Below are 15,698 nucleotides of genomic sequence, written 5' to 3' on the forward strand. Positions count from 1 at the left end.
GCTTGCTTTAATTCGTTTTGTTTATATTGCATGTTGCTACATTTAATGTCTATACAAGAAATTATAGAGGCAATCATTTTTCTTTATTTTTAGAATCATTTTGTTCGAGTGTATATAAATACATTGTAAAAGATTAAACAGCAAGTGATATGCCTGTATAATCATATTATCTCCTATTATCAGGTACAATAAACATTGCTTTCACACAAGATACGTATATTGCCAAACTTTTTGATTGATATGAATGGTTTAAATATATTTTAGTCTCTTATGCTCTATTAACATTTACAACATTGACAATACGTAAATTACACATGAAGTTATTTTAAGTATGTAGACTAAAATACATTGACACAAAGGCCAAGGAGTGTTTCAAGTTTGGCTGTTGCAACAGTCGGACAACTTTGGAATACTGTTTATTTGTTATGTGTCGAGAATGTGAATCTTGAAATAGTATGATATTTGTACTAATTGATCATCGTTTCTGGCACAAAAATCTTTCATAATTGTGGGTCGGTAAATAATATTCTTAGTTTGCTGAAAAACGATGCACTTTATATCTCTTCTTTCATTGCATATTGTAAAAAAAAAAACTATTCTTCTTACCAGCCTCTGAGAATTGAAACAAAAGAAATGATCACAAGATGGGAAAAAAAATCGAAGTGAGGAGAAAAAGGCTTTATATTGAAGTTCTCCTTTTTATGCTTTCAACAAATCCTAGTGAATTAACATGACTTGCAAAGAAGGTTTGATCCAATTATCCCACAGCTATGAATTTTGCGTAAAATAATCAATACTTGTAATTCCAAACACCAGTCCAGTGAGTATGGGGAAAGACAAAGACAGGCCAGGATTTAGCCATTACTTGTGTCTAGGGAAAGGTCTTACATGGTCAATACGCCGTGCTTCTTTTTAGATTAAAAAAAACCTGATTTATATATAGAAACTATGGTGGCATATTTTTGTCCCTGCATTTAAAATAAATTATGTCAGCATGCCAGATAATTATATCTACATGCCAGATAATTATGTTGACATGCAAGTTAATTATGTTGACATGCCTGTTAATTATGTTGACATGCAAATTAAATATGTTGACATGCAAGTTACAAATCTTTGAAGATTATCCTATTTCATATGGGTACAATAACTTACGTACGCATGTATCTGACCTTAATTATGCACGATGAACCATAATGAAGACGGTATTCAATTTATTTATGTGAACATGCAAATTAATAATGTTGACATGCAAGATATTTATGTCAATATGTGAGATATTTATGTCAACATGCAAGAAATTTGTCAACATGCAAGATAATTTCGCATGTTGACATAATTATTTATGTCAACATGCGAGTTAATTATGTTTACATAGAAAATATTACTAAAACCGATTTGGTTTGACTTTTCCGATCGCGTCGCGTTCAACTTTTTCAGCTACGTCATACATAAACAATACCCGCACCTTAACCACAGTTTTTTTATTGGTGGAAATAAATCTTCAGCTTACCGCTGATTGGCTGCTGGTTAACTAAGACTAAATTATGCACGGACAGAACAACAACATATCAGAGAATGAAAAATTCACATGGGTACTCGTGACTGTCGAAATTGGGCTATTTTTCGAAAGTGTACACTTGTGATAAAACAATACATACGGTACATAACATATATAGCTGTAGCTCTGTGTATAAATTTTGGGTTAGAAAATATAAAGCTACAGTGCATACAATACTTACATGTACAAAAAAACTTTACGGCAATTTGCCACTTATAAAAATAACACTATTTTTAAAAAATATTTACATCATACCATACCACATTTTGTGCAAATAATCCATTTAAATAATTCTTCATTTAGTTTACTACTGTTAATAATTGTAGCTGTACCCGCCCCAAACTTTCTCATATTAAACAACCTTTAACCGTACTCGGAAAGCGGATCAAGAACTGTATTTTTTATGTATGTAAACAAACCAGTGTTCATGTATGGAGCGGGTGATCGGGGGTTCAGAGACAGGTAAAATAAAGAAATCTGCAGTAAATGGTTTGTGGATATTTTAGTATATATATTTACACCGAAAGTGATAGGGCAACAGAAGAGAAACGAATCGGACACTTGCCTGATGAAGACGCACATGTACAAACCTCCTTGCACTCTCCACTTCCGTCTCGTTCTTTCACACCATCGTTCAATACTTTTATTGACTGTCGATTGCCGATCGAAAGGTGTAGAAATCGAGGAATTCATACCTATCACTTTGACTGGCAAGTTAGTAGGTAATACATGTGCATTATACATTTACGGTATTTACATGAAATGAACGCTTAGCACATGCAACTTTTAAATATTATATTTTTTATAACGCCGTACTTTGGACCGTAGCTTACACACACACAGAGAGAGAGAGAGAGAGAGAGAGAGAGAGAGAGAGAGAGAGAGAGAGAGAGAGTGAGTGAGTTTAGCACAGAATTTAAACATACGGGATAGTCGATTTTGAATGAATAATATTGGGGGGAAATAAACTGTTCTGAGAAATCCTTCAGCTCTGGCATTGCATAAGTGTATACTGATAACTCGGCCTAAAAATAGGAGTTAACCAATCATATAGTTTTCACACCGGCGGCGTGTATAATTTATGCATGACGTAGCTGACAGAAATGATCGTGACGCTATAGGAAAAGTCAAACCAAATCGGTTTTGATAATAATCATGTCAACATGCGAGGTTATTATTTTCATGCAAGATAACTTGCATGTTGATATAAATATCTTCCATATTAACGTTATTAACTCGCATGTCCACATAAATAAGTTGCATGTTGTCATGATCATGTTGCAACTTTCAACTATGATGTCAGATTCGGCATTAGAAAGTTATTTTGCCCATACAAAAATCAGATTCTCTAAAAAGTGTTGTAACTTTCATGTCATCATAATTATCTTACATGTAGACATAACTATCTCGTAAGTAGACAATTTATCTTGTATGTTGACTTAATTTATCTTAATTGTATTGTAGGGGTCATAATTATGCCCCATAAGAAACAGCACTGTGGGGTGGGGTGTAAAGAGGTTGTTATTACTGTGACTCCACTATGAGATATCTATATTTGGCAATTATCTCTCTATATATGAACCCAGTTCAAACCAAAGCGCTTCATGAAGTGTATCGGTATGCATTTAGCGTCGAAGTTTATTGGAGAAAGTCTCTGATGAAGATACATCGGATTTTTTCCTTAAATGTGAGTTGAAGTTAAGAACTGTTGATGGTCCCTTAGAGACAAAAATTAAACAGACTATCGACAGCCGAACAAATCCAGTCGCAAAGTACAACCCCCCCCCCCCCTCCCCCCCCCTCACCAAATATTAAAATATTGTGGGAAAATTTGTGGGAATGAACAATTTCAGGTTGAATGTTAGTGTATTTGTATTTTTTCTGATAACGTAGGAATCACACACACACGCACACCCAAGAGACATAAAGAAAAAACCAGCTGCTGCAATAAACATAGTTACTTTGTAAAACTTTGGATGGATATAGTTACATGCTTGTAAAAAACTTATGACAAGCAGAGTAATTATTAGTGAGTAATTAGCAGCTGATAAACACCCCCATGTGTCATCTGTCAGCTAGAATTACTTTTCTGCACTGTGTACTATAATCGGTGAATGCTGTTGGTATCTGACAGGAAGTGAATCAGTCATAACGAAATCCAACCATAGACCACCCGGGCTTATTAAAATTGGTTTGTTCCCGTTTTGCACACATTTGAAAATTAGGTATCGAAAAAATGTGTGCGAAACGGGAATTTGACCAGGTGAGATAATTGCTTAATTGCTATAGTCTATATCACAATTCCTGCGAGGGTGATTGACAATAAGATAGGTAAAACAGATCTACTCGCAATTTATATTTACATTTATTTTATCTTACAATATAACTTGCATATTTACATAATAATGCCCATCCATATTCATGAATTTCATTTCAAACATCAATTTGGTCATGAACAATTTCACTATTTTTTTTAAATAAGAAAGATTATTGCAAAAATGTTGAATATGTAGCGCCTTTGTTTAACTTTATTGCCTATAGGAAGAACATGTATACGCTAAAAGTTTGAAGAGAAAATATCCTATGTTAATATTAAATTATTGCTTTTGCTGACATAAATGGAGGAGATGTGCCTAGTGAAAACGCGGCTTAATATTTTTCATGTTTGTTTTTATGTTGTGGCTTGAATAATCGAAGAAATAGACAAACTGTATGATGATAAATCGGCAATTTTATATGCTTCAAAAACTGTAAAGATTATTTCACAAAACCTATCAAATGTAGACCTAATTCATGCATTTTCAACCTTTTTCAGTTTGAGTTATATCGCATCAATATTAAAATATTATTTTTGTCAGATTTTTTTAATGCATTTAACCTCTGATTTGAAAAACTAGAAAGTGACCCGCCATATACTAAAGCGGTGATGTCATAAGAACTACCGTCAAGGTCGCTACTTCAAAGATTGAAATATTTTGTGATAAAGATCTGTTTTCTTTCATAATATTCTTTCTGTTGATACCAAACAATCAATTATAAACATGCGTTTTACATAATTTGCAACTCAATTGTAAAAAGAGACACGGAGTACCCCATATGACTGTCCATGTAGTTTTCCCCTTCATCATATACGGTAACTATCCATTGAATCGGCTTCCAATTGGCTTGGGACCAGCAAATTTTTCTGATTCATTTTGTTTTATATTCAAGGTAAATGGACAAAAATTTGAAAGTCAAATCATCTAATCATTATTTTTTTTAATCAGTGTGCGGAAATTGAAGACTTTTTAAATATATCATTATCTTTATCGAATCAAACAAAAAAAATGGTGATAATTTTTGGACCTAAAATACAACAAAATGTCTATATTCTTCTTGTTTTATCGTTAAGGCGCTGATAAAACACAGGTAAAAAAACAGGTAAAATCTTTGACCGAAAGCAGACTATAATTGCTATCACAACACAATTCACACCTATTGTTCTATACCCAATTATCAAATGTGTGCAAAACGGGAACACACCTTAAAATTGAATTAATTATAAAGTGATTAATGATACAGTAACTGGACATATATATTTTACTTTCAATCAGAGATGATTTAATTATTACATATTCTGCGGGGAGGGCGCAGGTGAATATCTTAATGAAAAGGAACGGTTAATTAGAAAAACCCGATTAACTGTTAAATATTACTAATTGAAATATTTACAAAAAAAAGTTTTATTCCGTTGGACTCTCGCTTATCTTGAGAAACTACATTAAATAAAATAGGATTATATTTGTTTGTCCAAGTAATCATCAGATTATTGGAAAGAGAAGGGGGATTTTGAAGCCTATAAAATCACCGCAGTAAAATGTTCTGATACGTCCCGTATTTTTCTTCCATATGACATTGAGTTTAAACATGGTTTGTTCACATTGCAATGACTGACTAAAGAAAGACAACTCAGGTGGTAATGTAGTGATTTTATTTGTGACATGTATGGTTATCTATACTTATAAATTAAGGCATTTTGCAAATAAACTACAAAATGCCTGCACCTGAGTACTTGCTCACATCTTTGGTATTTCAACACATGTGTGATGATGTCCGTAAGGTATAACTGAATTTTAACTGATAAGTTATTATTGTGAAATTAATCAAAAACCTACTTTCATTTTCGATAAATAAGCCCGATATAGCAAAAATGAGAGTAAGGTGGTGGACACGCTTTGGCGGATCCAAGTCAGGGATAGTTTGCATCAAAATATATACTTGCAATGAAATAATATTGAATGATTACGTAAAGAGTGAATATATTTACCGTGAGCCTATTTAGAGAAATACATAGAAGTTAAGATTTGAATATGTTGAATGAATAAAATGAGTCAGTTCGTTTCTTTAGTTGGCGATTTTAGGTTTTAGTCGGACTTTGCTGTACGCAGAGTCCTGGCTGTAGGCAGGCAAATCCCCAATGTTACTATTAATAGCACAACTTCAAAGGTAAACAAAAAAAAACGAACAACGTCAAAGTAAAAGCTATACCAAATACACCCCTGCGAATAGTTTTGATACACATTCGCTTGAGAACTTTCCAAAACGGGGTATTCACTGCGATTAAACCGGATGTAAACCAGTCTAGCGAAATTCTTAGGCACTTGGATGGATAAAAACACCTTTTTCTTCGACGTAACAGCATTGGAGCGGAACGAATGTATACATATGTCGTAAGTAAAGTATACTTGAACGATTTATCGCGAAATTTCGTTTGAGGAACGCCCAGACTTCGTCAAACCCGATTTCGCCCCAAAAAGAGTGTCCTACCCTTACTTTTTTATACATGCACATGCAATATATTTACAATAACTTCCAGGGCCCGTGTAGCAAGCGACTATCCGAGATTTTTCAATTCAGTCGTCTGTTTCGAATAAAGAAAAGTAAGTTTGCTTGAAAATTTTCTTCAATATGATTTAACCATGAGCTTCAACGATCATTGTTTACCGCTGATTTACATCTTTGCACTTTTAGCAGTGGGGGAAATGACGTAATAAGTAAAAACTAGATTGTGGCATCTTTGTGATACGTTACCATATACCTTCTTTGATTTGACATAATATCAATACATATTACATGTACAAACAAAAGGAATTCATTAAACTCTAAGAGATTCATAGCGCAGTTGAACGCCTGATTGCACAATATTGTGTATTAAAAAGTCAACGATTTTGTGTATTACCGTATGATAACAAACGAATAATTTTATGAGTTTTGTTAATGTATTATAACCCTTTCTACCTTTAGTCTGACCCAAAAAGGGCCATAATTCAAAGTACATTATGCAGAGTATCAAATCAACATGTACAGGGATTTTACTATGTTATTATCGCAAAGCCGATACCTGATACAGTAAATTGTAAAACATGGCAAATTCGGGGCGTGCTAAAAAGCACAAAAACAATACATGTATGTTTTGAGTTCTTAGCAATGATATAATCTAACAGATGGATAAACAAGGAAATCGCCATTTAACGTATGTCAAGTTTTATCAAAAAATTCAAGAAACAAGGAAATACGGAAAGTAAACGTTAAATTTTAGCCGATAACTGGTACAGTGCCAGTACCATTTCTCGATTTCTTGTCGAGCTTCTCGTGCATTTCTGATAAGATAATATTTCCCTGTTATAATTCAATATTCAAACAAGGTATATTACATTTGTATAACTAGCCAACTAGGCAAGTGTTGGAGTCGTTTATTTTTATCTTCCAAAAGAATGTCACATTCCCTTGACCAGCGAAAAGGTTGATTATCTATAGATTTTGAAGATTACAATAACATGTTTTTTTCATTAGTTACAGCATCTACCTACATGTTGGGGTTTTTTGGTGAGTAAAATTGAACAGCTTATTCATTTCATCTCAAACCCATAGCGGAAATTACCTACTTGTGCAGATATCTTCAGCGCCTATCTGATATTGATCATTCGGTGCAACGACTTTACACGTGCTGGCATTTTAAATCGAAAATTAATTAATTTTTTTTACGTAAAATACATAAAATGACAGCATATCACATCAATCAATATTTCCTGTGCCTTCTCCGTTGATATTCTGGAGACATTACTATGATTTCACTGTCTGATTATTGGATTTGACCCTTAGAGGGTGCGGTCCCTGTATACGCATACATTGTGGATAGGTAAGTACATCCCAGACTTGAGTAATCAAGATTCCTGGTTTTGTGGGATTTACCGACATTTGAAAAAGTAAGTATGAGGTAGCTGGTTGTTAAACCCGTAAGTTCCTTATTTTAGATGTAATGGGTGTTCGCTATCATTTCATCAATAAATAAAATATATAGGTATAGGACCTGATCGTGACACGGAGGATTGTGTATATCATAGCAATGTCAAAACAAAACCCCGAGCGTCATCAAGTGTTTACCTCTTCCTTATTACAGAAATTGGAAGTCACACAACCCGGGGTTTAAGTCACGCATTTCGAGAGTCATTTTAAAAAAATAAAAGACATAGCTGTGAAAGGGTATTTAAATCACGCTCCGTCATAAAGTATACATTTATCTATCTACTTTCAAGGGTGCCTGAGCTCCTCGCCAATATATTGATTTCACCCTCGGCCAGAGTCTCGTCTCAGAGAGGTTTCCCAATAGGACATCTTGCTCCGATAGAACATCTCATATTTTGGATTTATATTATCAACGCGCACCTGTTTTTCCAAAAGAACATTTAGGATTTTTTATAATATATTCGCGCACCTGCTTCTATAACGATGGGCTGCTGTAACGATTCCTCCGTGCTGTCTAGGGTAGCCACCGTGGTGATCGTGGTGTCCTTCGCCTGCTGTACCGTGGCCATCTTCACCCCCTACTGGTCCAACCTGGAGTCCAACGGGACCGTCAACTACACCGGCCTCATCTTAACCTGTACCAATGACATCACCAACTGCTTCAGCCTGGATAACGTGCTGTCCGTCTACCAGGGCACGGGTAGGTGATTCGAACTCTCAACCGCAAGTTGCTTTCGACATATTATTGTCTAAATGGAACGTGTGAAGAGATGGCTGTATACGTAATTTTAAGATTCAATTATTCATAAAGTATTTTATTATAGATTTGGCCAAAAATATTTTTGCTACTTTAATTTATTGTTTAAAAAATATGAGGTAAAAGTACAAGTGGAATCTGACAATCCCCGGATTTAATAAATATCTCAAAAAGTTTGCAAACACTAATTTTCTTAATATTTTATAAATCTTTCAAGTATATTTGGTATAGTTCTTCAATGAAACTGACATCAATAGATAAGTGAATTTAAAACATGTCACTAACGAAAAAGGAATATAAGAAGAAAATATTTTCGAAAGAAACTGACGTGAAATTGCAAAAATATTAACATTCAACCAATCTCGATTTCCAGAATTTTGTACAAATAATTTATGTTTGTTCAAAAACGAAAAAATAATGCATCTGATCAATCAATGGCACACACACAAACGAACACGACAAAATTCATATCAAAAGATTGGTTATATAGAGATGTCGTGTCTGTCAATGATAAAGTCGTATGTTAAAAGTATGAACTAGGACCCCCCCCCCCCCCCCTCTCCTCTCTCAATTTGTCTCAGAAAATTAAGTTACGAGAATTTGTTTTTGAGTGTGGGGTTAAAGTGCGATTGACTTAATTCTGGCTTCGTTGAAATCTTTAAAACTTTAGCTAAGTGAACTTTTCTCGACAAGGTACTCGAGATTAATGAGACAGAAACATCCTGACTTTAACACCCCAAACTTAAACGTTTAACTGTTTGTGCGTGTGGAGGGCTAACGTTGGGTAACATTAATATTTGAAAACCAATAATAAAAAAAACCATGTCTTGTTTCATAATGATGTGTGCCAACACAGCTCTGTAGAAGTGGCGTGGGGGCGGGGGTTTTAGACAGGGTGAATCCATACTACGACTTTCAGTACATTAAATAAAGGATCTATTTTTTTTTTAAACCTACCAAATCTTGAAATTGTCGGCAACTGCAAAAAGACTTTTTTTCAAGCTTAGCCTTTATTTAATACTTATTCAAAACGACTTTTTTCACCGCCTCTTTAAAAAGAAAAATAGGTTAAAACCAATGGTGCCAAAATATCCAAAGAAAAAGCTTTTAATTGTTCGTTTATATATATATATATATATATATATATATATATATATATATATATATATATATATATATATATATATATATATATATATATATATATATATATCGGGTATTTCTTATAAGGTGCGTTAGTCTATGTGGATGAAAAATTTCCCTGATTTATCGATTTATTTAATAGACATGTAGATAGAAAATGTAAAGATTTATAGTAGTGTGAAGTAATAAGAGTTAATTAGAGTTAATTTCTAACCCCATCTACAGTACAATTCATGCTGCAAAGATTTTCTTACGACTGTTTATGGTCGCAGGCAATAATACAACAGACACGAGCGATTTTTTAAACCTTAATCTTAGTTCATGTTAGAGTACAGGAAGGCCTGGAATACCTTCCTTATTATAGGTTACACAATTTGACAAATTTTTGATTCGTAACATGTTACAATTAAACCAATGCTAATTGTATTTACTATACTTATTACATATTACTATTGTTGTACGTTTTCATCACAATGTACACTTAATTGTTAAGTACTACAATGTACAATTTATGTACCTATTTATTAAGGTTACAATTGTTATCCCTTTCTTATTACAAATTCAAATTGTTGTACCTTTCACATTACATATTACATTTTTGTGCTTTCCTTATTACGAAATACGATTGCTGTACCGTAACTATTAGAATTGTTGCACCTTTTTGATTACAGATTACTACGACGATTTCTTGGCCACATTGTCCCTTCAGTTGGTCGGCTGGGTCTGTGTTCTGGTTGGCATGGTGATCATGATTGTTTTCTCTAGCTGTGTCCCGAACAAGATCCTCGGTTGGGTGGCTATCATATTCATGCTACTTGGAGGTAAATATTATCATTCAGAAAGCTAATACCTTTATTTCATTGATTTTTGCAAAGGATCATTAATGTTTTCATTGAAAATCCTTCATAGCACCGTTCGACCTTCTGTTGTATAGAACTATTTACTGTGGAAGTTAATATATTTCATCACTGATGCGATAAATCTCTGAAATAATGCAATCCGATTCAGCGATGTGTATATCTTCAACTGATATATTTGATTTAAAGTAGTTTGGTTGCACGGTCAAAGACCTCATGTTAATATAAAAAAACCTCTTTAAATTTTAAGATATAAAATTGAGCATATATTGAGCTGTTTTGCTGCACTTATCGAAATTACCGATTGATGGAGGATTGACCGTTCCTCCGTAAATTCTAGTATTATGCCTACCTTTTTTATGTGCATTTTACCTATAGGTCTGTGTATAACTCTTACATACTTTTCTCATTAGATTTCTTCATCTTCCCTCTGTTGGCCTGTATAACACACCTATCCTTTTGTTCTGTAGGCCTGTGTATCACACCTATCCTTTTGTTTTGTAGGCCTGTGCATCACACCTATACGTTTGTTCTGTAGGCCTATGTGTCACACCTATCCTTTTGTTCTGTAGGCCTGTGTATCACACCTATCCTTTTGTTCTGTAGGCCTGTGTATCACACTTATCCTTTTGTTCTGTAGGCCTGTGCATCACACCTATACGTTTGTTCTGTAGGCCTGTGTATCACACCTATCCTTTTGTTCTGTAGGCCTGTGTAACACACCTATCCTTTTGTTCTGTAGGCGTGTGCATCACACCTATCCTTTTGTTTTGTAGGCGTGTGCATCACACCTATACGTTTGTTCTGTAGGCCTGTGTAAAATCCCAATATAGCATTCGATCCTATGTCTATCAAATTCTGTATGTCCATTTATCTCTGCAACATCTTATACCAGTATCTAACCCCTTAATTTATTTCTCTTTATTCCTACGTATTTGTATCTATTGTTTAGCAGGCCTATGTATCAACTCCTAAATTGATTTCTATTGTTTCTGTAGGCCTGTTTATTACTCCTATAATGATTTCTATTCATCCTGTTGGCTCCATCAGTCCTTTTATTTATATCTATTGTTTCGCTATGTGTATCACTCCTATATTGATATTTATTTCTCCTGTAGGACTTTGTATCACGGTGAGCTTGATCCTGTAGGCATCTGTATTACTCCTATAATAATTTCTATTATTCCTGTAGGCCTTTGTATCACTCCTATAATGATATTTATGTCTCCTGTAGGACTTTGTATCACGGTGAGCCTGATCCTGTACGGAGCCTCCCTGACAGATCTCTACAACTCCCTCCTGAACTGGTCCTTCGGGTTGGACGTGGCCGGGGCTGCCCTCGCGCTCACTGCCGCGGTCCTGATGATCGTCAACAGCTGCATCATACCCTGAATACACCCAAGGGGAATACGCTCATGATCATCGGGGTGTGGGTCAAGGGGAGGTAACCCGAACACAGCCTATAGTGATTGCGCGCTGTTATTCAATGGTGCATTTTATAGTTTAAGTTCATCTGATAGCGCCCATTACCACCGCGAGAAGGAAGGAATTCACAGGACATTCAGAGCTAGGAATCGATGCGTTTCTACCTTCAGATGGGGATCACATATACATCATTTCATCATCTAGAGCAGTGAATGTCAGTGTCATGTGAATGACGGTCCTATCAACTATGTGAAGGACCTAATCTTGATTTATGTTTAAATTCAGGTTCGATTTCTATGCATTTTATATAACGTGTATGTATTTGTCAGTTTTATGGTTGTGCAATTTATGGATTGTATAAATACATGTACCTCATTTTAAAACATTTTAAAAATTGGTCAGTTTTATTTACTTACAAATCTTTTATAAATGAACATGTAAAGTATATTTTACACCAAATGAATACTTGATGAATGAACGACATAGTTAACTTCTTTATTCAAATAAAAATTGACACCAAAAAATTCCAAATAAACAACTGAACTGTGACCAGTACCGGATCTAGTCTGCTAAATGAAATTTATTGCTATTTGGTTGCGTAACAACTACTACCAATCAATGTACATTTACAATGTTGTAAACAGACACAATTTACAACTAAACCCCCGTAAAACCTGTAAACAATACCACCGCTATAGAGTCCTCCACTGGTAAACTGTAAAACCATTTAAGGGAGATGTTCGGCCATCTTGTACATTTGTCATTTGAGAATAAAAATGTTAACATTTCTTGAACTGACTTGTTTCTGCGCAAAACCGGAAAACTGTTGTCAAAAGATGAAAAAGCAATAAATATGAGGTTCTCTGTGTTGTTTTGTATGCAAAGTGTGCATGCAATGGCAGAACAGTGCATTTTTAAATCACTTTAAACTGCGCAACTACAGACTTAAATTCAAGATTAAAAAATCTGATATTATATCAAAGGAGGACATAAGTGTTCACAATACAACCATTTGTTGAGAATAAGGTCAAAGCTTGCTTATTGAAGGTGTAACTGTCTCAAATGAGGGTACCCTATTCTTAAAATGGGTCTTAAAAACCATCAATTCGCACGAGATATTTTTGTCTGTGTCTATGGAGGTACATTAAAGATATATTTTTAATGAGAAAAATATGCAAACTGCAGTATTTTTTTTTTATTTAAGACTATTAATTTTTTGGACTGTCACATTCAACACAGATTATTTTGAATTGACATTAATTTTTTCGATGAAAATGTAACGTCAATGTGCCTTAATAGACACAGGAGTTATAAGTTTTGACTGGAATGTTCTTGTTCTAAAAATAGATCCCAATGCTGATGATAAAATTAGCTATTGGGTACCATTTTTGAACCAAAGTTACTTGGGTAATGTGCAAGATTCAACCTTTTCCTCAACAAATGGTTGCAGAGAAGACACCAATAAATCCCTCTCTTAGTTTTTCAGATTTTTAAATTTTCAAAATAAGTCTGACGCTGTGCAGCTTTACAGTTGTTCCAAGTAATTAAAAGGGCATTGTTTTGCTCTTAAATGTGCACTTAACATACAGAACAACTGTAGAACCTCATATTTATTGCCTGTTTTATCTTTTGAAAACTGTGTATGCCAGTTTTGGATAGAAACAAGCCAGTTCAAGAAATGCTTATATTTTTATTCTCAAATTTGCATGATAGCTGCACATCCCCCCTAAGTCTTAGCAATGTATAATACAACCTATGTGCAGTCTCAGTGATGTACAACGAACAATACAACCAATGTACAGTCTCAGTGATGTACAATGAACAATACAACCAATGTACAGTCTCAGTGATGTACAATGAACAATACAACCGATGTACAGTCTCAGAGATGTACAATGAACAATACAACCAATGTACAGTAGTTGTGATGTACAATGAACAATACAACCAATGTACAGTCTCAGAGATGTACAATGAACAATACAACCAATGTACAGTCTCAGTGATGTACAATGAACAATACAACCAATGTACAGTCTCAGTGATGTACAATGAACAATACAACCAATGTACAGTCTCAGTGATGTACAATGAACAATACAACCAATGTACAGTCTCAGTGATGTACAATGAACAATACAACCAATGTACAGTAGTTGTGATGTACAATGAACAATACAACCAATGTACAGTCTCAGAGATGTACAATGAACAATACAACCAATGTACAGTCTCAGTGATGTACAATGAACAATACAACCAATGTACAGTCTCAGAGATGTACAATGAACAATACAACCGATGTACAGTCTCAGTGATGTACAAGTAAACAATACAACCAATGTACAGTCTCAGTGATGGAAAACGACAACCCAAGAACAGTCTTTGTGATGTACAGTCTCAGTGATGTACAATGAACAATACAACCAATGTACAGTAGTTGTGATGTACAATGAACAATACAACCAATGTACAGTCTCAGAGATGTACAATGAACAATACAACCAATGTACAGTCTCAGAGATGTACAATGAACAATACAACCAATGTACAGTCTCAGTGATGTACAATGAACAATACAACCAATGTACAGTCTCAGTGATGTACAATGAACAATACAACCAATGTACAGTCTCAGAGATGTACAATGAACAATACAACCAATGTACAGTCTCAGAGATGTACAATGAACAATACAACCGATGTACAGTCTCAGTGATGTACAATGAACAATACAACCAATGTACAGTCTCAGAGATGTACAATGAACAATACAACCAATGTACAGTCTCAGAGATGTACGATGAACAATACAACCAATGTACAGTAGTTGTGATGTACAATGAACAATACAATTGATGTACAGTCTCAGAGATGAACAATGAACAATACAACCAATGTACAGTCTCAGTGATGTACAATTAACAATACAACCAATGTACAGTCTCAGTGATGTACAATGAACAATACAACCGATGTACAGTCTCAGAGATGTACAATGAACAATACAACCAATGTACAGTCTCAGTGATGTACAATGAACAATACAACCATTGTACAGTAGTTGTGATGTACAATGAACAATACAACCAATTCAGTCTCAGAGATGTACATTGAACAATACAACCGATGTACAGTCTCAGTGATGTACAATGAACAATACAACCAATGTACAGTCTCAGTGATGTACAATGCACAATACAACCAATGTACAGTCTCAGTGATGTACAATGAACAATACAACCGATGTACAGTCTCAGTGATGTGCAATGAACAATACAACCAATGTACAGTCTCAGTGATGTACAATGAACAATACAACCTCTGTACAGTCTCAGTGATGTACAATGAACAATACAACCAATGTACAGTCTCAGTGATGTGCAATGAACAATACAACCAATGTACAGTCTCAGTGATGTACAAGTCATTGAACAATTAATACAACATGATGTACAGCATCATTGATGTACACTGGACAGAACAACCACTGTATTTTATCATTGATGCTCAATGCTACATTATAACAAAGAAAGTATGGATTTGTAGATTTGTAACAATAAGGGTCATGAAAATTGCATTGCTATGAAATAATGTTTGAAAACTCTTCACTCTGCATAGTGTTTTAATACCATGTTACCTATTTTTTTGCCAATAAAAAGAAATCTGC

The 15,698-nt window shown here is 34.5% G+C and overlaps 1 protein-coding gene across 1 annotated transcript; it reads left to right on the plus strand.

Annotated features, from left to right (window-relative positions):
• The first annotated feature begins 8,136 nt into the window (after nucleotides 1-8,136).
• On the plus strand, nucleotides 8,137-12,822 carry LOC128167122 (uncharacterized). The gene is made up of 3 exons (XM_052832673.1): nucleotides 8,137-8,546; nucleotides 10,418-10,567; nucleotides 11,838-12,822. The coding sequence occupies exons 1-3, from the start codon at nucleotides 8,330-8,332 to the stop codon at nucleotides 11,993-11,995; spliced, it is 525 nt and encodes a 174-aa protein (XP_052688633.1). The 5' UTR covers nucleotides 8,137-8,329; the 3' UTR covers nucleotides 11,996-12,822.
• Nucleotides 12,823-15,698: the final 2,876 nt, after the last annotated feature.

Source organism: Crassostrea angulata, chromosome 1 (genome assembly GCF_025612915.1).
Source record: "Crassostrea angulata isolate pt1a10 chromosome 1, ASM2561291v2, whole genome shotgun sequence".
NCBI classification, from domain to species: Eukaryota; Metazoa; Mollusca; class Bivalvia; order Ostreida; family Ostreidae; genus Magallana; species Magallana angulata.

Bases quoted from the DNA above. Each gene is read 5' to 3' on its own strand.
- LOC128167122 (XM_052832673.1), top strand. From the start codon at position 8,330: ATGGGCTGCTGTAACGATTCCTCCGTGCTGTCTAGGGTAGCCACCGTG. The intron at 8,547-10,417 runs GTAGGTGATTCG...TTTTGATTACAG, and splicing joins GTCCGTCTACCAGGGCACGG to ATTACTACGACGATTTCTTG. The intron at 10,568-11,837 runs GTAAATATTATC...TGTCTCCTGTAG, and splicing joins CATATTCATGCTACTTGGAG to GACTTTGTATCACGGTGAGC.